The 21,874-nt window shown below is 55.8% G+C and overlaps 1 protein-coding gene across 1 annotated transcript in view; it reads left to right on the top strand.

Moving 5' to 3' along the window:
* The window catches only part of COL22A1 (collagen type XXII alpha 1 chain), a 207,544-nt gene extending 186,258 nt beyond the window's left edge, over positions 1 to 21,286 (top strand). Inside the window, exons 53-64 of the mRNA XM_033126944.1 lie at positions 757 to 801; positions 1,522 to 1,575; positions 2,480 to 2,533; positions 5,832 to 5,885; positions 7,356 to 7,427; positions 9,031 to 9,066; positions 10,645 to 10,689; positions 12,946 to 13,125; positions 14,807 to 14,873; positions 17,333 to 17,515; positions 19,188 to 19,265; positions 20,131 to 21,286. Coding sequence (XP_032982835.1) covers positions 757 to 801; positions 1,522 to 1,575; positions 2,480 to 2,533; positions 5,832 to 5,885; positions 7,356 to 7,427; positions 9,031 to 9,066; positions 10,645 to 10,689; positions 12,946 to 13,125; positions 14,807 to 14,873; positions 17,333 to 17,515; positions 19,188 to 19,265; positions 20,131 to 20,318 — 1,056 coding nt within the window. The 3' untranslated portion in view covers positions 20,319 to 21,286. The remainder of the gene's footprint in view (positions 1 to 756; positions 802 to 1,521; positions 1,576 to 2,479; positions 2,534 to 5,831; positions 5,886 to 7,355; positions 7,428 to 9,030; positions 9,067 to 10,644; positions 10,690 to 12,945; positions 13,126 to 14,806; positions 14,874 to 17,332; positions 17,516 to 19,187; positions 19,266 to 20,130) is intronic.
* The last annotated feature ends 588 nt before the right edge of the window (positions 21,287 to 21,874 follow it).

Genomic DNA, 21,874 nt, shown 5'->3' with positions numbered 1-21,874 from the left:
CACAGATTAATCCTGCAAAGCTCAGCCAGGTGGGCACTTCTTTCACCCTCCTTTTATCCATGGTAGTGTTAGCATTCCAGGGGGTAAGATGACTTTTCCAAGGTCACAGTGGTTGAATCTGGAATCAGACCTCAGGTGACTTCATCTTCCGCCTCCCCTTCTTTCTCCTCAGTCACTGACGCTTCCTGACAGGTCACCAGGTGACAGGCTCGTGTGTGATAGCAACTTCTCATCTCGTCCTCCCCACTACCCAACAGGGCAGGCTGGTTTCCCGGTGATGGAGGCGGAGCTGGGGTCAGAAGGGAGGCATGGAATGTAGTCATTCGGCTCGGGTTAGCAGGGAATGAAACCCGCCTGGCCAGACTCCTGCCCCGTCGTCCTCTGCCTCCCAGGAGCCAGGCCGAGGGGGTCCCAGCCAAGTGGTGTAAGATCAGGAAGAAAAGAATAGGGAGTTCAGGAGCCACGCAGGCTGATGGCTGAACACCCGTGGCATTGGTGGGATCAGCCCGTGCAGTGCTGCCCACACTACAGGCTGAGGCGGGAAGAAGCGCACAGTCCCCCGGGCCCCAGGCGTCAGGGCATGGCGTGTGCTGGCCCGAGCAGGGCCCAGCACCTTGCAGCTGGTCGAGACTGAGGGGAGTTGGGGAGCCACAGCGAGAGGCTCAGGATCCGGCCGGGCCATCTCCCCAGGTGCCCAGGTGCGTGCCCCTTGTCAGCCTGCTTTTTTGGGGGTTAACGTCATTCTCTTTCTTCTAGGGCTTCAAGGGACACACGGGCGATGCGGGTGCCCCTGGTCCCCGGGTAAGTGGATACCTCGCCATGGGGTCATCCTGGGGGGACCTGCGCTGGCGCCTCCGGACTTGGAGCCCCTGGGCCCTGCAGGCCAGGCCAGCGCCTGGTCACCTGAGAGAGGACGAAAGCAACATCCCTCTCTCAGTCTAGTTTTTCTAGACATTTCTCCTGGGGGCCAGACACTGACTGACAATCGGTCTGACCAAATCAGCCTGCGGTCAGGTGTGGTCACTGTCGGCTGTGCTCCGTGTAAGCTGTGTGACGGAGGCCTAGCGGACACGGGTGCTTTCCTCCAGGTCCCAGAGCAAACGTGTGGAAAGCATCGGGCTATCCTAGATGACTGTTTTCTTATCCTTTAGCTTCTTCTCTCTCTTGCGAAAGCCCCAAATGAAAGGAACCTCAGGGTCTGATGGGTACACCCCTGCCATTCTCTGTACACTCCTGAGAAAGCTGACGTGTGGACGTATCAAATGGGTCAGCAGGTCAGGAGGCACAATTCCAAGCGGGTTTGCCTGAGCCTTCAGTTGGTGCTTCCTGCGGCTCATAGAGGCACACACGGCCCAGGGCGGGAAGCTGGCCTGCGGGGGCCCTGCGGACTCCAGCTCGGGGCCCGGACTTTATGGGCTGCTTTCTCCTCCCTGTGGTGGAGACACACTGGGGTAGAGGCAGCTGGCAGCCTGCTCTGTCTTCTTCACAGCAGGCATTTTGCTTCTGCTTTTCCCCCTCTAGGGCGAGTCTGGTGCCATGGGACCACCTGGCCGGGAAGGGTCACCAGGAAAAGATGTAAGTGTGGGCATCCTGGGGGCCTGGCTGGGTCTGTGGGAAGAAGGGGTGCAGAGACAGTGGAAGGGGCTGCACTGCAGGTTCAGGGGACACCCAGAAACTAGCAGGGAGGTCAGTACCGCTGCAGAGCACTCAGGAGAATTCAGTCAGTCAGTGACGTGTCACCTGCCCCCCCGGCAGTCCCCAGGCCCCCTGGGCATCCCGAGGAGGCCCCTGGATCTGGGCTTCATGCCGGATGGGTCGGGGCCTGTGCCGCAGAGTCGATTAGGGGCTTTGAGGAATCGAGCGCCACCTGTCTGTTGACATCAGTGATGCCCCAGTGGGTCCAGGCTTGGACGGACTCGAGCAGCACTGCGGCGTTTGTCCAGGCCGTCTCTCCATCTCCACTGCTCTGCAGTCTCAGAGCCCATCCCGGCACCACTGCCACATGCTGTGTGGCCCTTCACACTGCTCGTTTGCTCCCACTGAGTTTTGGTCCTGGGACCAGGGCAGGGCAAATTGTCTTTTAGCCCAGTTGTACAGATTGAAAAACTGACCGGAGAGGTCAAGACATGTCCGTGTGGTCACACAGACAGTCAGAGGTGGGAGGCGGGAACCTGGGGCCTGGAGCCTGGGTGTGCCAGCTCCATCTACCACAGGGCACGGCCATCACACATGACAACCTGCAGGGCAGTCTGCCGTGCGGACACAGTGTCCTGGAAGTGGGTGCTCTGTCAGGAGCATGGGCACGGGGTCCTGGGTTCTAAGAGCGCCTATGCCTGCCTGCCTTGTGCGTCCTCAGTGCCTTTGGTCTTGGGTAACTTAGTTTGTTGGTCTTGGGTAACTTGGCGGACTTTAGTCCACATTTAACAGTGCCTCCATCGTCTTCAGTGGCTCTGTGATAACATGGCTCTCTCTGTTCCAGGGTGACACTGGACCCACCGGGCCACAGGGTCCCCGAGGAGAGAGGGGTCCACCGGTGAGTTTTGCTCCGTGTTTCTGTAGGGCCTGTTGCCATGGTGATGTCTGGTTGGTTCATCCTGGTGCAGTGTCTGTGGTGTTGAGAATGGCAGTGATGTCCTAGCAGATGGAAAACAGTCACTGCCCTAAGCCCCCCAATGCCCCACCACACACCCCCAGGCTGCTTCTGGAACCACCGGCCCACAGTCCGGAAATTTAAAAGGAGCCATGTGGCGCGGCCAGGGCCCAGGCCCTCTGGGGCATGCATTCCCCATGTGGGTGCTGTTGGGGCAAACACTGGTTCTTGGGGTGCCCCAACTCCTACTCTTCATATATCAGATACTGCAGAAACACATGTATAGTATAGCTGTGATGCTAAGTTTTCATATGGGGCAATTAGGAAGAAATATGTCTGAATAGGTGATTAGAGAGGCAGTGAAATGACAAAAAGGTGGGGAAACACTGCTCAGGAGACCCCCAGGCCTGGAGCGGCCCCCGACTGGGGCCCCTGCTGGCCGGCGTCAGGCTTCCTCATTCATGCATACTGCGTGAGTTTCTTCAGCTCTCCTGGCCCTCAGTTTCCGCATCTGTAAAGTGGGTGAGGTGGAAGGAAGCCTATAGGTCCGGTGAAATGACAGGACAGTGGCCGGCACACAGAAGGTGCCAGGTGGCGGTCAGCCTGAGGCCCCCACCAGGCTCCGTTCCTGGAGGGAGGGGCCTCGGCTCTGCTGCCCTCCCAGGGGCCCGAGGAGCACTCAGGATGCTCAAGGCTTTGAGGGCACGGAGGACGTAAGGAAAGTTGCTTGGGAACAGTGTGCCCCAGGACGGGTGCCAGGTGGAGGGTGCCAGCGGCAGGCCCCCCAGGTGAGGCGGTGGGGGGCGGCACGCGCCACGTGCGGGAGGCAGGGGCGAGGCCCGAGGCCCCACGGCAGTCGGTGGTTTTCTGGCTCAGCCCCATCAGTTCTGAGGTGCATCACAAAGAATTTGAACCAACACTAAGTTGCTGAAGTTCACCACGTACTCCTTTTTCTGAACACACGAGAGCTGGTTCCAGGGTATTTCTCTGGCAGCCTCACCGTCACTCAGCTGGGATTGATAGGCTCTCCTGAGTGAAGAGAAGGTTCCTGCCGACCTCAGCAGGTTCACAGCCTTGAAGGAGACGCTGAGTGTCTGTGGGTTTGGCCAAAGTCTGGTGCAGGGCCTGCAGGAGCGTTTCTGTAATTCACTCAGTGAGTTCTCCCCAGACCCTGTGAGGCAGGTGCCATCACTGTCCCCATTCAAAGATGACAGGGGGAGGTACCCAGAGGTCAGGGAATTGGATCACACAGCAAGTAAGAAGCAGAGCCAGGATTTGGACTCAAGCAGTCGAGTTCAAGCATCTGCAGCTTAATTCAGCACCTACCTGGCCCGTGTGTGAGATTTTCTTCTCAGAAGGATCAGCTGGTGGGAGGGGACCTTGGGGCTCAGCCGTGGGGGAGGGGACTGTGGACACCATTCCCGGCGGCACAGAGGCTGAGGCGCTGCGTGTGGATACAGGACATGAGGAGTGGCCCAAGGCCCGGGGTGGCCAGGCCTCAGCCCCCTCGTCCTCCAGCACACAGGTGACAGGTGGCCACCCAGAGCCCCCCTCCTTCTGTGTACATCCGCTTGTGCTGGCACCGAGTGCCGCTGTGTCTTGGCCCTTAGCCTTCCTGCAAACGGAGAGGACCAGAGCAGAGAGGAGGAGAGATAAAATTATCACAAGGATGAGCCACAGAGCGTATTTTTAGAGGCACACAGATGGGTGGGGGGGAGGCGGGGGAGGTGCAGGGAGGAGCCGTCATACAGCGTTCCCTGTATGACGGGATGAGTGTATAAGGGATGAGTGGGGGAGCAGTCACACACAGGCTCGTGTGATCCTATGCGGGTCCCGGGCTCTCTCTGTGCCTCGGTTTCCTCATCTGTGGCATGGGATAAAGACATCTGCGCTGCATGCTTCTGGCAGGATCTGGTGACATGAGGCACATGACTCGCCCATGAGCACAAGGGCACCTTTTAGGCACAGGTGGAAGCCCTCTTTATCATCGGTAACTGACAAGCCACGTCCTTAATGAAGGTGGGGGTCGGTGTCACCTGGGGTCAGTGTCGCCTGGGTTCATAGCTCCTCCACTTCCGTTTCAGGCAGGTTTCTTAGCATTTCTGTGCATGCTGGTGTTTGCATCTGTTGTGGGAAGTGAGTTCATGCACGTGAAACCTGCGTGTGGGCAGTGCCCGGGAGTGTTAGCTCCTCTTACTGTGATGGGTTTCCAGGCAGCCAGCACAGCCAGGCGCGTGCTTCACAGATCACAACGCATCAGCACCTTTGGGCCAAAGGACCGATGGAGAGTGATTTCCTGTATGTTCTTTGTTTATTCATCTAGCGGAGCGCCTCCTGGGTACCTGGCTCTGTGCTAGATGCTGGGCATACAGAGAGAGATGAGGCACATGCCTCATAGCTCCTCTGGGCTGCCCTTGGCCGGGAAGAGAGCCAGGTAGACACGGCCGCCAATGAGGAAAGTCCTACAGGGAGGAAGGTGGTGAGCAGATGAAGTGGGCAGCTCAGCCTGGCAAAGCCGAGCTGCGACTTTTGGGCTTCACAGGAATTTGATCCTCAAAGTGGGTAGCCAGGAACTTTCTGATTTGTACGCTTCCGGGGGATCTTATTGGTTAAGTGTATTTATCAAAATTATAAAGGTGCACAAAATACCCATCCCATGGGAGCAGATTAGAATTATGAGAGTAAGCCCTTGAACCCGGAGTAGACGAACCCTCCGTTAGCAGTGGTGTGACTGCACCAGCCACTTGTCTTTTCTGGGTGTCGTCAGTATCTGCATCTATTAAGTGGGGCTCTCGTGATGCCTTTAGCGGAGAGTCAGAGGAGGTGGCACTCAGACACGCTTCCTCCGTGAGAGGAGCACGCCCGTGGCTTGAGTACTTTGTGTCGGGCGGTTGGTTTGCTCCTTCCGGCAGCATCTGAGTTGAAGGATGTGTGGATGCAGGAACGGATGTGGTCGTGAGCGTTTACGGTGGTGCTGTGGGCACTGATCCCCGGGCTCGGCTTTCTCATGCGCACAGACATTGAATTCGACGTCAGTTTTATGAATTAAATATTACGAGCGCCTTTTACATGCTCCTCTGAGTAAGGAAGTGGTTTATTGAGAGCCGCGCTGGTCCAAGGAACAGCTGTAGGTGTGGAATCGGGTCTTCCACATCTGGTGCGCTCTCGGATGCACAGCCCTGATCTGCGACATCCTGGCAGAGAGTCCTGGCAGAGTTACTACTTCTGTTTCTCCCCCCAGGGTAAGAATGGATCACCTGGATCTCCAGGAGACCCGGGCCCTCCGGGAAACCCAGTGAGTACTCTCCCACTCCTACATGATGGAATCAGGGCCAGCTTGGAAAGGGGCATGTGGCTCACATCACACATGTCTGGTCTCCATCCCCGGAAGCATCAGTGAGGAAATATGGGGTCCAAATGGTAAAACAGGCTGCAGGCAAGAGGATCCAGGAAGGACCTCTTTCAAAGTTTACAATGTATGCACTTGGCTCTCTGTTGTCTACAACCAGGCATCCAAAGGGACAAAACTGTTAAAGAATAAAAAAAAATGTGTAATAAGGTTGCACAGTAGTTGATGATTTTAGAGGCTGGGAGGACAGGGTCAGGCCGACCAACCCTTCTCGTCGCAGACAACAGGGTAAGCAGGTGTCATGGGGATGATGTAGGACCGATTTGGCCGAAGGCATCCTCCTGCGGGTGAGGAGGTGACAGACGGGAGAGCAACAGGGAGCGATGGATAGACCGTAGAAGGAGGGTGGAATGAGTAATCCTCAGTTCGCGTCGCTGGATAGGTGATTTGGGACTTGGGGATCGGGTCTGGCAGATGGGGCGGTCTGGTGGGGAAGGTGGGTCTTTGATGCCCTCTAGGGTTGGATGAGTCGAAGCCTGTTCCCTGGGCCACCCCAGCCCATCCTGCCCGCATTCTTACTTGCTACCACTGGCAGTCCTGTTTAGAAGACCACTCTCAGGATCGATGCGTCAAGTACTGGCGATGGACAGACCAATGTGGCCAGCTCGCCGTTGTCACTCTGGAAATTAGAGTGACCAGCCACTCCTGGTTTGCCAGCAACCTTCCTGGTTTTAGCACTGCACATCCCGCATCCTGGGGAATCCACCATTCCTGGCAAAGCAGGTCACCCCAGGAGAGACCCATTTTCCTGTTGGAGCAGGGACAGCTGTGCTATAGGAATCTAACTCCTCAGCACATGTAAGGGCCTCCCTCAGGAGCCGTGGTTGCTGCTGGGGAGACAGAACGAGTGGGATGGAGCTTGGGTCACGAGGCTGGATCCACTCCCAGGGTAGACCTGGCCCCGCGAGAGCTCCCTCACATATGGGGGCTTCCCAGAAAGCTTGAAACTGAAAGATTCCCAAAGGCTTTTCCCAAAAAGCAATCCTACCGAACCAGGAGCCTTGGTGTCGTGTGGGGAAGACACATATGCCTCGCTGGAGGGCTGCTCGGAGGGGCCACACACATCAGGGTGGCGGTAGTAAACGTTTGCCCTGTTTGGTTTCTGTTGCTTTGAATGAAAAGACCACTGTTGGCAGAGACACCTCTCCTCTCGCTCGCCCATCCCATGGCGGCACTGCAGGACCCACCGGACCCCCCGTCTCTCCCTAACCCATTCCCCTCCATTACAGGGAAGGTGACTTGTCCTGTATTTTGTTGATGTTTCAAGCCTTCAGAGTACAGAGGGGTCGCAAGGTTTCTGAATCCGCTGGAGTTGGCACCTGACCTTGAAGAATTAATCCTGTTTTCCCTCCACAGGGCCAGAAGGGGAACAAAGGAGAAAATGGCAGCCCGGGACTCCCTGGCTTCCTGGGTCCCCGAGGGCCTCCGGTAAGCAGAGAACCCCAATGGGGGCCAGGACGCCTGGCTCTGGGCGTGAGGTTCACGCTCAGTACACGTCCTCCCACCTCCTGTGCCCTTAGGCCCATCCACTCAGGTTATAATGATCCGGTGTGTGTGTGGTCAAAGTTAGACTGTGATTTGGGAGACGACGAAGTTCATTGGCTAAAACACACACCGAGATGGCACACCTGTGGGGTTCTCAGCTCCACTGCTCCTCAGTCGTGAGACCTGGGGAAAGGCTCCTAACCTCTGTGCGTTCACTTCCTCATTATTCAAATAGGGGTACTCACAGCACCTACTGACTTAGATAAGGTGCTTTATGTCAGGGGATTAGCAGTGGTGTCCAGCCCATTGCAGACGCTCGATGAATACAAACGATTTTAATGATGGTCGTGGTGGGGTAGCTGTCCTGGAGCTCCAAGGACCCTTAGACGTCGCTGTACAGAGGAGGTGTTTGGGCTGTAGGGTCAGCACATGTAGGCGCTTTATTCCAGGTCACACAGTCAGTTTGTGCTCCAGCTGGCACTTGAGTTGGGTCCCCTGAGTTGAGTCTGGGTCCCCTGAGTTGAGTCTGGATCCCCTGTCTTGAGTCCGGGTCCCCTGGCTTGACAGCTTGGTCCAGAGAAGCTGTAGGTTGGTCTTTGCCAGGTTTCTGGGTAGAAGGTTGCTGAGGGGTTCATGCATTTCTCACCAAGCCTGCTGGCGCATTCTCCATGCTGCGGTCCATCCCTTGGGCTGCTGAGCACTGAAAGAGGGTTGTCTGTAACATGCAAGAGCAGAAAGCTCCCCCTGGTCCCATCCAGCCCCCCACCCCAAGTTTAATTCTGACCCCTGAGGCTCCCTGCTGGCCCGGCCCAGCCCAGCCCCTCGAGCTGGTGAGCCCTCTTTTGCTCTTTTCTACCCTGCAGCCCAAGTAAACTGGGCTCTGTCCACTGATGTTTCCCGGAGCCTGTTCATTCCGTTGTCCAGCCATTAGAGGTCCGAGCCCCCATCTCCTTCTCCTTATTCCCAGTCTGCTGTTGTGGAGCAGCCAGGTACCCGCTCTTCTAGACTCATTGTGACAATTACTCCTTTAGTCTCGATAATAACAGGTCATGTGTTGGCAAGGTACCAGTACTGTTCCCATTTTACAGATGAAGAAACTAAGCAAAGCACAGAGAGCTTAAAGAGGCTGTTAAAAGTCATAGAGCCAGTGAGTGGAGGAGCCAAGATTCGGTCCTGGGCAGGCTGTCCCCAGAGTCCAGGGTCTCACTGGGGTCTTATTTCACACACTGAGCCTGCTTGTCAGAGAGGGTTCCCCATCACTAGACGGTCTCAGCAGGGGCTGTCCCAGAGGCCTTCCTGCTGGACTCACAACCCCCCGACAGTGAGCCAAGAGCTGGTGGTCCCCTTCCCACCCTGGGTCTTGCCTTTGTCCCCTCTGCACAGGCTGACCTCAGACCCTATTGGGGGTGTCCTTGGTTGGCTGGACCATCGATTGTTGTCTTTGCTGCAACATGACTTGAGTGAAAATGTCTGTTTTGAAGACAGTCACGTTCCTTGCAATGTGCTGTTGCTGCAAAGCCCACTGGTGTTTTTTTCTGTCTCATAGGGCGAGCCAGGAGAGAAAGGAGTGCCGGGCAAGGAGGTAAGTATCGCCCACCTGTTCTGCCCTTGGCGACCTTTTCCTGGGGGAGACACAGGGCCGGCTTCATGGGGGGTGACACATGCAGTCTCAGGGGCCCTTGCTTTAGTGCTCTGCTGCCACTGTCTTAAAATCCTTACTGCTTTTTGAACAAGGACCCACATTTTAATTTGCAAGGGGCCCTCAAATTCTGTAGCCAATCTCGGGGGAACATCGGTCTGTGCCAAATGTTGCCTTTGCCGACTTTCCTTGGTACCCAAAAACAAAGCAGATACCCGTTATGCTCTGTCTTATCACCCGGCTCTGTTCTGCCAGAGCCCAGGAGATTGGTACAGAGTAGGTTCAAAGATCCCTGATAAATTATGAATAAAAGAAGGAATGAATGTAGCGACAACAACCCAGGGCTTATGTGTGTGAGTTCTATGGAAATCGGCTTGTCCATTTCAAAGCCTGCGCTCTCCCTCTTGAGTGTGAAAATCCTGAGCCTTTGGGTCAGTTACTTCACTGGAGGATGGCGGCGGTAGGGTGGGGGGTGACTTCCCTGAAGCCGGATTAAATGGCACCCTGTGTGGGAAGCACTTGCCCCCTGCCGCAGCCGTGCTTCCCGCTCACAGAACACATGGCTCACTCATTGATCAATCGCTGTTCCTTTCTGCTCGCCCGCGAGAGGAGAGGAGACACCAGTGGCTCCCACGTCTGATGGCTGCTGTCTGCACTGACTCTCTGACTCCCTGTCACCTGTCAGCTCAAGGCCAGACGCTGAGCAGGCTCTGACCGCACTCCCCATTTCTAACAGGGCCCCTACCTCCTGCTGCCCCGTGTGCACTGAGCCTCCAACTCCTGGCTCCCAGGCAGAGCGACAGTGGCTCAGTCAGCTGGGTTGCTATGAAATTACCATAGACTGCATGGCTGAGACAACAGACATTGATTTCTTACAGTTCTGGGGACTGGGAAGTCCAAGACCAAGGTGCTGGCAGATCCGCTTCCCGGCCTCCCTAACTGCACCAGCCGGCCACCTAGTCTGCAGGCCCTGTCTCCCTAATCCATCACGGGGCCCACCCTCGTGACCTCATGTAAACCCAGTCGCCTCCCAAAGACCCCCACCTCCTAATACCATCACATATGACTTCTGGGGGGACAGAAGCATGCAGTCCATGACGATGAGGAATGTGCCACAGGCCAGGAGGGGTGACCAGCAGAGGGCAGGACACAGCATGACTGCCCACCCTGCATTGGGGTCCTACCCATCAGCCAGTGCAGTGGGGACAGTCGGAGCTATGGGGGGTCTCCTGGGCGTGCTGGGATTTATCCTGGAAAAGGTGGAGGAGGGCCCCGAAAGGGGGCGAACTTGGGCTGCTGCCATCTGTCCCTGGTGGGCCTTGGCACGAGGAAAGGAGGGAGGAGGCAGTGAGCCCGGCCTGCGGTGTCTGCACAAATAGACTCGCTGTCGGATGACTGACTTCTCGAGATCCTTGTGCTCAGCGCACAGAGTTGTTCATGTAGGAGAACTGAGCAAGGCAAAGCCGCCATGCAGGCGGCTGGCCCCGGGGAAATGACTGCCTGCCTTGGGTTCCATTGCAGGGTGTACCTGGGAAGCCCGGAGAACCAGGACCCAAAGGCGAGCAGGTGAGTGTGGAGCGTGGTCCTGTGGGTGTGAGGGGGACCCTGTCCAAGAGGGTCAGTGACGAGCTGGCGACCCTGGACAGCTGGCTCGTGCGCGGGCTTCACCGTTCACTGGAAAACCGTGTGCCTCAGGGCTGGGGGGCCCGACGTTCTTGTCAGTGTTGTTGTTGGTTTGTTTTATTCTTTTCTGTTTTTGGTTGTTATTTTAAGAAGTAAAATCTTCACAATTACAAATTCAAAGGCAAGTGACCTGAGACTGTGACAGATTGCCCCTTCTCCGTGTTTGGATGCCGTGTGCTGAGCTCGTGTCCAAGTGCCAGGAGCCAGGAGCCAGATTTGTCACTGGAGGTGACAGGGGAACAGATTTTTCCATAACGAATCACCTTGGTGCTCTGCTCAGAAAGCTTTTCTTTACACTGGATTCCTCCAAAAAACAACAGGGGAAAATTTTTTTTTTTCTTCCCAGCAACACTAGCGGGGGGAGGGGGGCATTATCGCACTCGTGACAGCTGTCCCTTCCTTTAGAGGAATTACACATCTCGTGTGCCCGCAGCCCTCCGGCTGGTCACATCGCACTGTCACACTGTTGTGCCACAGGGACATCACCCACAGCCCCCTCCCCCACCCACAGCAGAGGATGCATCTCGGCTTCCCTTGCACGTGGTCGTCGGATGGGTGAAGAGCCCGGAGGAGGCAGGACAGGGGAGCAGACGGCGAGGGGTTGTAATGCCCTCCGCTCTCCCTCGTCCTACCCAGTGACTTGCATCCTCTGAGCTGTGGTGCTGGTTCCCGAGGCTGCAGCCAGGGAAAGGGGCTGTGGCCGAGAAGGTGCGGAGGCCCCCACCCAGGGTCACACAGGGAGCCCTGGGAGCTTTTGTTGTGGGCATGGCTTGAGTTCTGCTTGTGAATCAGGCACTTCAGACCACAGATAGAAATATTCCTAATACCTACTCAATAAATGGAGAGTTGCCCTCCCCGTTAAGTGGTTTCGTGGACTGTTGCCAGGGAAACGCCAGCCTCCCCCTCCCTGCCCTCCTGGGAACATTTGAAACAGGACAGTCCTCTGCCCGCAGAGTGGCATTGAGACGTTTAATGACTAGGAGATGCTGTGCCACGGAGGTGACAGGGCCGTGGCATTCAGGTGCACGGACACCAGGGCTCTGGGACCCTTGAGTGTAGTGAGGTCACCGACCCATGACAGCGTCACACCTGAGAAATTTAAGTGCCCTCCTCAGACCTGGCTAAGTTCATGTTTAAATTCACTGCTCTTTTTCTTATTGTTGAAAAAGTAAGACACACGGTTCCACAATGCACACGGCAGAAAAGTGAATGCAATGAAAAACAGGTCCTCCCACCCAGGCCTTCATTTCCTGTCCCCCTCCCAGGGACCCTCATGGACACTTGTGTCTTTCCAGAGTCTCTGCACACAGAACCACGTGGGTCTGTGTGGCATAAACGTGCAGGTGCCTTTTATTTACCCTCCCCCCCCCACCGCCCCAGAACACAGCAAGACGGCGTCCATTATTTTGTTCTTTGTTCCTCATCTCACGACACGTGTGGGCGATGCCTCAGCGGACAGCAGCCCTGTTCCGTGTCTCTGTGGCCTGTCCATCGCCAGGCCCACTTCTAGTTACCGTCGTTTCTCTGCTTTGCCCACTTCTCCCTCTTCGGCTGCCTCCCGGCAGTGGGGCCCTGTTGCACCCTGAGGCTGTGTGTGGTCAGCCACCGGGCGGAGTGCTGGACCGTCCCCTGGTTGTGATGGTTTCCAGATCATTGATCCAGGACTTCAAACTCTGGGTCCGCAATGGGGAGCAAAGGGTCCCGGGCAGTGTGATTCTCTGTGGTCGCGCTAGATTTGACAGAAGGGATCAGGAGATTACCTGTGAGTGACACTCCTCTGTCTTAGAGCGCCGCTGTCCGTCCAGCTGACGGAGAGCAGACGGGCCCAGAAGTGGCCGCAGCTCGGCGGTCATCTCGCGGCCGGTGTCTCTGTGGGCAAATGGAGCCGCACTGCCGGGGGAAGTACTGGGTCGGGGTCTGGAAGCCGGCGTTCTCGGCTTGGCCCCTGCACACTGCCTGTGTGACCGTGGGCCGGTGGCTTTGTCTTTCCAGCCCGTGTCCTCACCTGGGCCAGGACCGAGGTCTCCCCGCCAGAGGTCCGGGAAGCAGAGGACTGGGGATCCCTTGACCTGGCCAGTCCTGGCTGCTGGGTGCACCTTCCAGCCCTTTATTTGCTGACACGCTTTTTTCCTCCTCTAGGGAGATCCCGGGATCAAAGGTGACAAAGGAGCTCCCGGTGGGAATGGCCAAGCTGGGGACCCTGGAGTCCCAGGTCACAAAGGCCACACAGGCCTGCCGGGACCCCAAGGCCCACCTGGGGAGAGTGGCCCAGCCGGGCCCGCGGGGCCTCCGGGCCAGCCAGGATTTCCAGGACCGAGGGTAAGGACGCTCGTGTTGCCTCCACCTTGAGGCTCCTTGGGATCTAAGGAAGCCAGGGAGGGAGGTGGCCTTTAGAGCGACCGGGTTACAGAGCCCAGTAACCTGTGTGACCTGGGGCAGGTCGCTCCCTGTCTCGGAGCCTGCCCTTCCATGTCTGCTAACGGGATAAGGAGATCCTCTCCTGACAGGCTCGTTGTGATGATAAGTGACATAACGCGTGTAGCTGAAGCAGGGTCCCTCTCCTGCTCTGCCCTCTACCTCAGTGTTCTGAGCCTGGACATTCACCCCTCGGGCTGCAGTGCTTTTCTGCCCCACGACCCGGTGCTGAAGGTCACTGAGGAGCTGGGCCAGCTCCGTGGTCTGAGTGTCCTCGGGCGGCTCGCCTTCCATTCTGTGCCTGGCTGTGCCTCCCGTCTCTCTGCCTTCCGGGGGGACTCGCTCTGCCCTCTGGGTCTCACTTCTCGCAAGCCTAAAAGGAAAGGCTTGTTTAGAGCAGTTTCTTTTCCCTTTGAACATATTTTATTCTAGTGGCAAAACTCTTATTTTACACACACTTCTTACATAAGCACATGTTGCCTGTCAAGAGAGAAAAACAGAGCTGCCCCGGTGGGAGTGTCGGTGGGGGCTGGTTTTCCTGTCCACGCGACCTCCCCTTCCCCTCTCAGCAGCCAACGTGGTCCCCTGGGGACCCTCACAGTCCTCCGAGTACAGGTTTAGGTGATCTCCACTGTCCCCATCAGCTCTGACACTGCGGTTCTGTCACTGCCTGGTGGCTGTGCCAGCCTGAGTTTCAGCCACCCTGAAAGAGGCCGGGCAGCCAGAACCTCTCTCTCAGCCAGGTGTGGGGGGCTGGCACAGAGCTCCCCTGGGTCCCGGCCAAATTCTCCTAGACCTGCTGCTTCGGGTGGCAAAGGACATGTTGAGATTCATAAAAGATTATTGACCAGAAAAGAAAACGAGAATAAGGAAATGGAATCCATCTCACGCCGAACCCCATGCCAGGTGCTGGGGCTACAGAGAGGAGCCCAGTAAGACCCGCACCCCTGAGGGGTGGACGCTGCCCTGCAGGAGTCGGCGGGCAAGGGAGGAGCCCAGTGTGTGAGGACTGCTCTCGCAGATTCTTCTGAGAATCGCAGGTCACCTGGAGCCTGCAGGCGGCACTCTGCTTCTCTGGCCCACAGACAGCTTCTGTGAGCCAGGCTGTATCAGGCTGTATCAGGACTGTATCAGACACCTGTGTAGGTGTCAGACAAGATGACCAGGGCAGGCAACACAGACCCAGGGAGCCAGAGCAGCCAAGTGGCCAGTCTGAGAAAAATCAAACGTGATTCGATATAGGAGGTGGTCTGTGAGCTAGTCCTGGAGGTAGCAGGACTCGGGCAGGGAGAGAGCTCTCGGAGGCCAGACCTCCCAGGACCAGTGCTGGGTAAGGACATCCAGTGAGGGAGCGGGAGGGCTGTAGAGGGACGGGCAGCAGGGGCCTCAGCCCAGAGTCCAGGTGGCATCCAAAGGGGACACACTTCCTGCACGATCAGTGAAGAGGGAGGGTGTTCCAGGTGAATAAAGGACTGGACTAGGAAAGTGTGATGTGCGTTGCCATGACCCTGTTTCCTGATCCATCCGGGTGGCAGTGGCAGTAGTTCCTGGGAAGATCAATAATGCCACCTTCCCTCCCTCCTAGGGGGAACCTCCCTCTCTGGACACCCTGAGGCGGCTCATCCAGGAAGAACTCGGGAAACAGCTGGAAAGTGAGTCGCTGGCCTCTCCCACCACCAGGCAGATAAGGACCCTGCTCTTAGGAGCCCCGGAAAGCAGTCCTTCATTCACCCACAGTGCTTTTGCAGCCCGGTTTGCAGAGGCCCCTAAGAGCGGCTCATGTAGAAATCAGGACCCAGGAACCCCTTGCAGGCTCCAGCCAGCCTTGCCTGCCACAGCTCTCTCCACAGCTCCCCTGAGTGAGGCCTGAATTACCTCTCTTACGGGGAGCTCACCATCTACAGACGCAGCTCTGCCACGGCCATTCATGGTTCTGAGCATTCAGTCGTTTATGTAATCAACAAGTAACTTTGGCAGGCCTGCGATGGTCCTCGCGGAACTCCCAGCCCCGGGAGGAGATGGCTTAGGAAACTCTCAAGATGATTTCAGTGCAATAAGAGAAGTTCTGTGGCTAAACTTAGCACAGAGGACATTGAAAGATGACCAGTGAAAGTACCTAAAATAGCTTAGAGGTGGCTTCCTGGAGGAGGGGCCATGTGAGGTAAAAGAAGGGGTGAGACCCCAGGCCTCTGGAACGGCAAACCCCGAGGAGGGTGGGGACACACAGCGCTTTGAAGGAGCTAGAGTCCTTTTAATCCTAGTGTACTGGATGTATCGTCAAATCCAAGTCTTTCGTGAGCTAGGGACATCATAGCAGACGCTCAGGGAGGAGCAAAGTAGGAAGGTAATCATGCCAGCCTGTAGACCTTGCCACATGTCAGGTGGGGTTCTGAGCACTCACCCGTGTTACCTAACTCTGGGAACCTGCCAGCTCTCTCATGACGCACCTAAGACTGTTAGGAGCAGAGGTGGTCAGTAAGTGCCCTGAGGCTGAAGAGCTCGGGAACATGAGCAGGACCTGCATACAGGTGCGCCAGCGGCAGAATCGGTGCCCTTAACCACCATATTCCACTTCCCTCCTATGGAAACGGTTAGGACAAGCCCGTGGCTGGGAAGATGAGGACTCCATGACTGTTACCAGGCACAGGTGGACGGCAGGGGAAGGCACGTTTAGTCACGTGCTCGGGTCTCAGGCAGTTAGTTTGCACCTACCACATGCCACAGTCTGAGCTGGGTTTGCGGACACACATCAAGCAAGATGACCCTTGTCCCTGCCCACCTCCTTCCACAGGAAAGCCGCAGACCCTTGCCTGAAGGAGAAGGCAAGGACCTGGAGTAGGGCAGGCAGGTGACAGAAGGAAGGACGCCCAAGGCTAGACTGGCAGATGGCGCTGGCGGGGCCTGTCCTGAGGTCTCCTGTGTCGGGATCTCCACGTTCTGGCTTCTGGGTGTTAGATTTATTCTGACCCAAATGGCCTCTGCTCTTGGGGCATTTCCAGCCCAGGAGCAGACCTAAGACCTGTTTTGAACTTGTTTAGGTGGAGCGTCAGCTGGGCTTTTATTTCTTCCAAATAATCTTTAGCGGATGAAGCATCAACTCCCCTTTAAAGATGAGAAAATCACGGCTCCGAGGAGGGAGGCGATTTGCCCAGGTCTCAGCTGGACCACACCCCACCCCCCTGGGGAGGAAGGTGCTGCCTCAGCCACACAGTCTGGAGACTCTGCTCTGCCTTGGTTTTACCACCAAAATGCCGGGGCCTTGGGTGGCCCCTCGCTTCTCCGGGTTCAGTCACACCATCTGCAGGATGGAGGGCTTGGCCCGACTCTCTGACTGTATGGCAAACAGATGAGCTTTGGTGACCTCACATGGTGCTATGTTCTCAGTGCGACAGAAGGACATGGTGTCCAGCAGTTGGACGTCTGGGTTTCTTCATCAATTCTGTAATCTTAACAGTTTAGACATCCAAGGGTCATTAATGACCGTCCTCTCCAGCCCACCCTTTGTGGAGGAGGGATTTGACGCTCACATATGTGATTGGATAGCTTTGTGTAAGCCACTTAAACCCTGCCCCCGCCTCAGTTTCCCAACTGACAATTACAACTATTTCCTCTCCACTGCTGCTGATATTACTAGTGCTGCTGTCATTTGTGTCACGATTGTAGCAGCCGGTGTGCACATAGTGCTTTCCGTGTGCCCAGCACAGTTTTAATGCATTACTTATTTACGCCGTCCTTACCCTAAACCACTGGGGTACGTGTTACTTCATTGCCTCCGTTTTACAGAAAAGGAAATGAGGGCTAAGAGAGGTCACGCGGCTTGTCCCAGGCCACACAGCTGGCAGTGGCTCACTGGGACCCCAGCCCAGGCCACCTGGCTCCAGAGGCAGTGACAGTCGCCCAGAACTGCGTCGGCCGCTGCGGGCCACCCGTCAGCAGGCGCGTGTGCCAGGGCTGCAGACGTGCTCCGTGCTGTGCTGTCGCTGTGGTTTTGGTGGCTGTTGTTTGCGCTTGTTACTGTGTCCTCGGTGCTCACATTTGCGGTGAGTCGCCATCCTGTCCTCTGCCCATCATCCCGCCTTCATGACATGTCTCTGTTCTTCCGACTCCGTAGCCAAACTTGCCTACATCCTGGCGCAGATGCCCCCGGCACACATGAAGGCATCTCAAGGCAGACCCGGGCCCCCGGGCCCCCCCGGAAAAGATGGGCTTCCAGGCCAGACAGGCCCCATGGGGGAGCCAGGACGGCCCGGGCAGGGCGGTCTGGAAGGGCCCTCTGGACCAGTAGGTCGCAAAGGTGAGTGAGGACGGAGAAGATGTGCTTCCGTGAGCACGAGGGCTGAGAGGAGCGCCGTGAGGCCCCCCCCCCCCCCCCCCGCATACGTTAGGCATAATTTATTCCATCCTCATCCCTGGCAGCCTGGTAACACCCGGAATTTTGGCGTCTTGTAATTTTTTCATATGTATAGAGGTTTGCGTACTTGACATTTTTGGAAAATGATGCTTCTGCCAGGAGGGTTGAATGCTTCTGCTGTCTTGTTCTGTCTCCTTCTCCACCACTCGATTTCAGGGAATCACACAAAATGCTCTCTTTCCCCTTCTGACTTTAGAACTAACTGAGGATTAAGCCATTTAATCTCAGGCAGACGGGCACTAAATACGAGCTTGATCATTGAATAAAGCCGCTTGGAGCTGCAGCTAGAAATGGCTGCGGCCTCTCAGCTGGATGTAGGGAGCAGGCGTGGAAAGTGAGACAGCAGCTGGTCTCTCCTTCAAGGGCAGCACCTGTCTCTGGTAACTTAGCCAGCGGCAGGCCAGTGAGGACCACTGTGTCTCCCTCCAGGCAGGCGGATGTGGGAGCCAGAGGAAGGGCCTGAAAGCAGACTCTCATCCTGACAATGCACACCTTCCCTCTGGCGAGGAATAAGCGTGGGGTGGGGGAGGGACTGGGTGTGGTGTCATTTCAGCCACCAGTCGGTGACTTGGCATTAGGGACATGGATGTCCCTACCATCTTCCTTTTTCCATGGCCCATTTCTTTCCTTGTTCTTTATTCTTTCATTCCTGCCCTGTAATGTTTCTCCTACTAAAAGGCATTTTCTTACATTTCTGTCCAAGTCCCAACTCTTTTGGTTCATAAACGGTGCATACCAGAGATAATTTTGGAAACGACATGGCAAAAACATGTGAATGATGGAAAAAAAAAAAGATGAGAGAGTTTAATCAAATCTGTACAGTATTGACTCAAATATAATCTCCAATGTCCTCCCAGGGAAATGGACCCTCTCTCCCTGGACTGTCTGCTGTGGTTTTGCATTCTCACGAGGGCATTTACCCCATTCGGTTTCATATCAGCATGTTCTTTGTGCCCTATTTCATCTCTTACTAGATTTCAGGCTACTTGAGAGGAGAGCTGTGCCTTACGTATCTGCCCATACTATTAGGATGTTGAATTTGTTTATCACCCAGTTCCTTCTCAGAGGTTCAGGCAAAAAAACTCTGAGGATAGGGACGTGTGACGTGCAGGAATGGGTGTGTGCGGCCCTCCGTGTGGACCTGGGAGAGAGTCCATGGCTGTGTACATTGGGCTGCTTGTGTTGGAGAGAGTCCGTAGGTGTATGTGTTTACTGGACTGTGTGTGAACGTGCACTCGTGGGTATGTGATCAGGTAGTTATGTGCGTGACTCAACGTTTAGGTGTGAATGTGGTGTTTGCGCGTGCATTTACACCTAACTGGAGTGTCAAGTTATTTGGGTGCCCACATGTGTGTATTTCAGCACGTGAGTGTGCGCTTGAGTGTGGATGCATGTGAAGGAATGTGTGAGCGGGAATTAGGCCCCCGTGTGGCGTGTGTGTGAGCAATGGGGGTTTGGAGCTCAGCAGTATGGGCTCCACACCCCTGCACCGTGGGGCCCCATCTCACCCCTTATCATGGGTCTCCGCCAACAAAGGTGTGTGTTTTTCTCACAGGTGAGCGAGGAGCCAAAGGTGACCCAGGTGCGCCTGGCGTTGGCCTCCGAGGAGAGATGGGCCCCCCCGGAATCCCAGGTAGGCAGGTGTCTGGTTCTCGGGTGGGGGTGGTGGTTCCCCAGGCCTGAGATGCACCAGCAGCGGTCCTGCCTGCCTCACCACAGGCCTCAGAGAGGGTGGTTAACACAAGGGGCCTGGGGCACGGATGGGGTCTTATGAAAGCTTTCTGACATGCCAGCTTCTCGACTTACTGAGAAAACTACAGTACATTCCATGAGTTCTTGAGGTGTGGCCCATGAATTAAAAATCCTATGAAATGGTCCTGAAGAAAAGGAATCCGGGGTTACATAAGTCTGGGAAGTGCTGGGAACTGCGCTTTCTGCTATTATTAAGATAAAAGAAGGGACATCATTGGTAGGGTTAAGGGCAGTACTTAGCAGTGAGCTTCCCAGTAGCCAAGGCAAAAAGGGGAGATAGACTGATTGTGCATGACATTGTGATGCTTACTAAATGGAGGCACAGAAATAGGCTGATCGGTAACACTTTCTGGGACTATCTGGTCTGTCAGTTGCTTCCATTCTATCTACATCTCTAAGCTGATGGTTAGTGATGAGGACTCGGTGCCCCCTCCCAATTCAGATGCATCTGCTCGGGCCACGTCAGAACACAGGAGGCCTGCTTGGTCACCTGTCTCATACTGGAGCACATGTTCCCTACCTGGCCTGGGCCTACCTTTGCTCGCTCCTCCCTGATGGAGCCCTGCTTCCTGTCCTCATCCAGACAGTTGAGGCAGCCCCCCTGCATGTCCAGCTGCTCCTGCTATTCTAGTCGTTTAGGGGATGTGTTAGTCCTCAGTTTATACTGGATGGAAGCAGTGAGAACAGGGCCCGTTTGCTCCAGGAGGAACTTGAACTACCTCTGTTTCTTTTGTTCCTGGGGCCAGGTCAACCCGGGGAACCTGGCTATGCTAAAGACGGGCTCCCTGGGGCTCCCGGGCCTCAAGGGGAGACCGGAGCAGCTGGACACCCTGGGCCCCCCGGCCCACCTGGCCCCCCTGGCCAGTGTGACCCCTCCCAGTGTGCCTACTTTGCCAGCCTTGCTGCTCGCCCAGGGAATGTGAAGGGCCCCTAGAAGATTCCGGAATGCCAGGAGACTGCGGTGGATTTCTGAAACTTGCACTCAGAGCCCGAGGAAGCCAGAGGTCTTGGAACATGTGTTTTTTTTCTTTTATCATTTGTGTTTGTTTCATTTTCTCGAGAGACCTCAAAGTTATTGAAACCAACAGATGCAGCCGGTTGATCAGATTCACATTAATATTATTATTATTAATTATGATTATTATTTCATGTGATAATAATGCTTGCGAGTGTTTTTCCCTCTCCTTTCATGTTGGGGAAACTTGATTTGTGGGGCAGTGAATTGCTTCTCGGTTCTTCTGACCACCCATCAGACGTGGAGCTGCCCGTTTTCAGGAGACTCTTGGTGCTATGAAACCCTGACCAGACACTTGCCAGCTTTACCTCTTTCCTCAAAGGGACACTTTAATAAGATGAGTCAGTGGGCTTCTGTTCTCAGCTGTGCCCAGAGTCGCCCAGGAGAATCTATGCAAAAGGCCCTACTTTCCAGGAGAGCCAGTGAAGCAGGAAGAGAGTTTGCAGACATGAATGTTCTCGCCTCCTGATGGGAAGTAGCACAGAATCAGTCCCAGGGGAGCAAACGTGGCCACCTCGGGGTTTCAGGCTGCTGAAGTGTAACGGTGTCGCATAGGTCGGCCGTGGCTGTGGAATCCCGTGTCTGGACCACACAGGGGAGGCTGGTGTGGAGAAGGCAGCCCCTGCACGTTTATTTGGCTTCTGAGCTGCGGACAGGACCCCTGCAAGCTCCTCACTGTTGGCCCTCACTCACTGTGACTGTAAAGTAGGGTGTCCAGTGGCCGCTTCCGTCTTTCCCGATGGCGGGCATTTGGCCAGGGCACTGGCCAGAGCTGGGCAACGTGTGCCTCTAGGTTCCACCTCTGAAAGAAGCTGTCTGGAGGGTATGTGTGTATGTGACACGCCAGCACGAACCGGTGCTCAATAAATCTGACTTCCTTCTCGTCAGTTCCACATGGTGATTCCTTTCTTATCTCCGTTGCATTATCAGGTTCTGTGGGGAAGGGAGAGAGCGTGGGGTACGGAATGTTTCTGTCGTTAAGACATGTGGGACCTGAAAAGGCGCCTAAAACCAAGCAGTCCCTACCCAGACCATTCCAGACCAGGGTCCCGTTTCTCCAAGGGCCCCTGCTCCGCAGGGAGGCTCCGTTACTGTCTTCACCAGTGAGAACCCTGAGGCTGGGGAAATGGAGGGAGACGGGGATGCCGGCCTGTTCGGATGCTGCACTAGCAAGGAGGCCTCACCCCGACAACGTAACCTTTCACTGCACAAGTAACCAAGATGCTCTGTGTGTGACAGGACACGCTGTTGCTATGGAGACGTTGGTGAGGTTGTCAGGCCCAGTCTCCCCTTGGTTCCCTTCCAGAATGTTCCCTGTAGTCAGGGAAGAATGGAGAATCGGCAGGAATTACCGACCTGGCTGCCACTCACAGCAGCCCTACTCTCCAGGGGTCTGAGCGGGTGGGGAGACAGTGGATGCGGACGTGGCAGACATGGGGCTGGAGGACACGTGTTCACTCCCAGACGGATGCTCG

Source organism: Rhinolophus ferrumequinum, chromosome 14, assembly GCF_004115265.2.
Source record: "Rhinolophus ferrumequinum isolate MPI-CBG mRhiFer1 chromosome 14, mRhiFer1_v1.p, whole genome shotgun sequence".
In the NCBI taxonomy this organism is placed as follows: Eukaryota; Metazoa; Chordata; class Mammalia; order Chiroptera; family Rhinolophidae; genus Rhinolophus; species Rhinolophus ferrumequinum.
The sequence above is the reverse complement of the archived record's forward strand: the minus strand, read 5'-3'. Positions and strand labels throughout refer to the sequence as shown.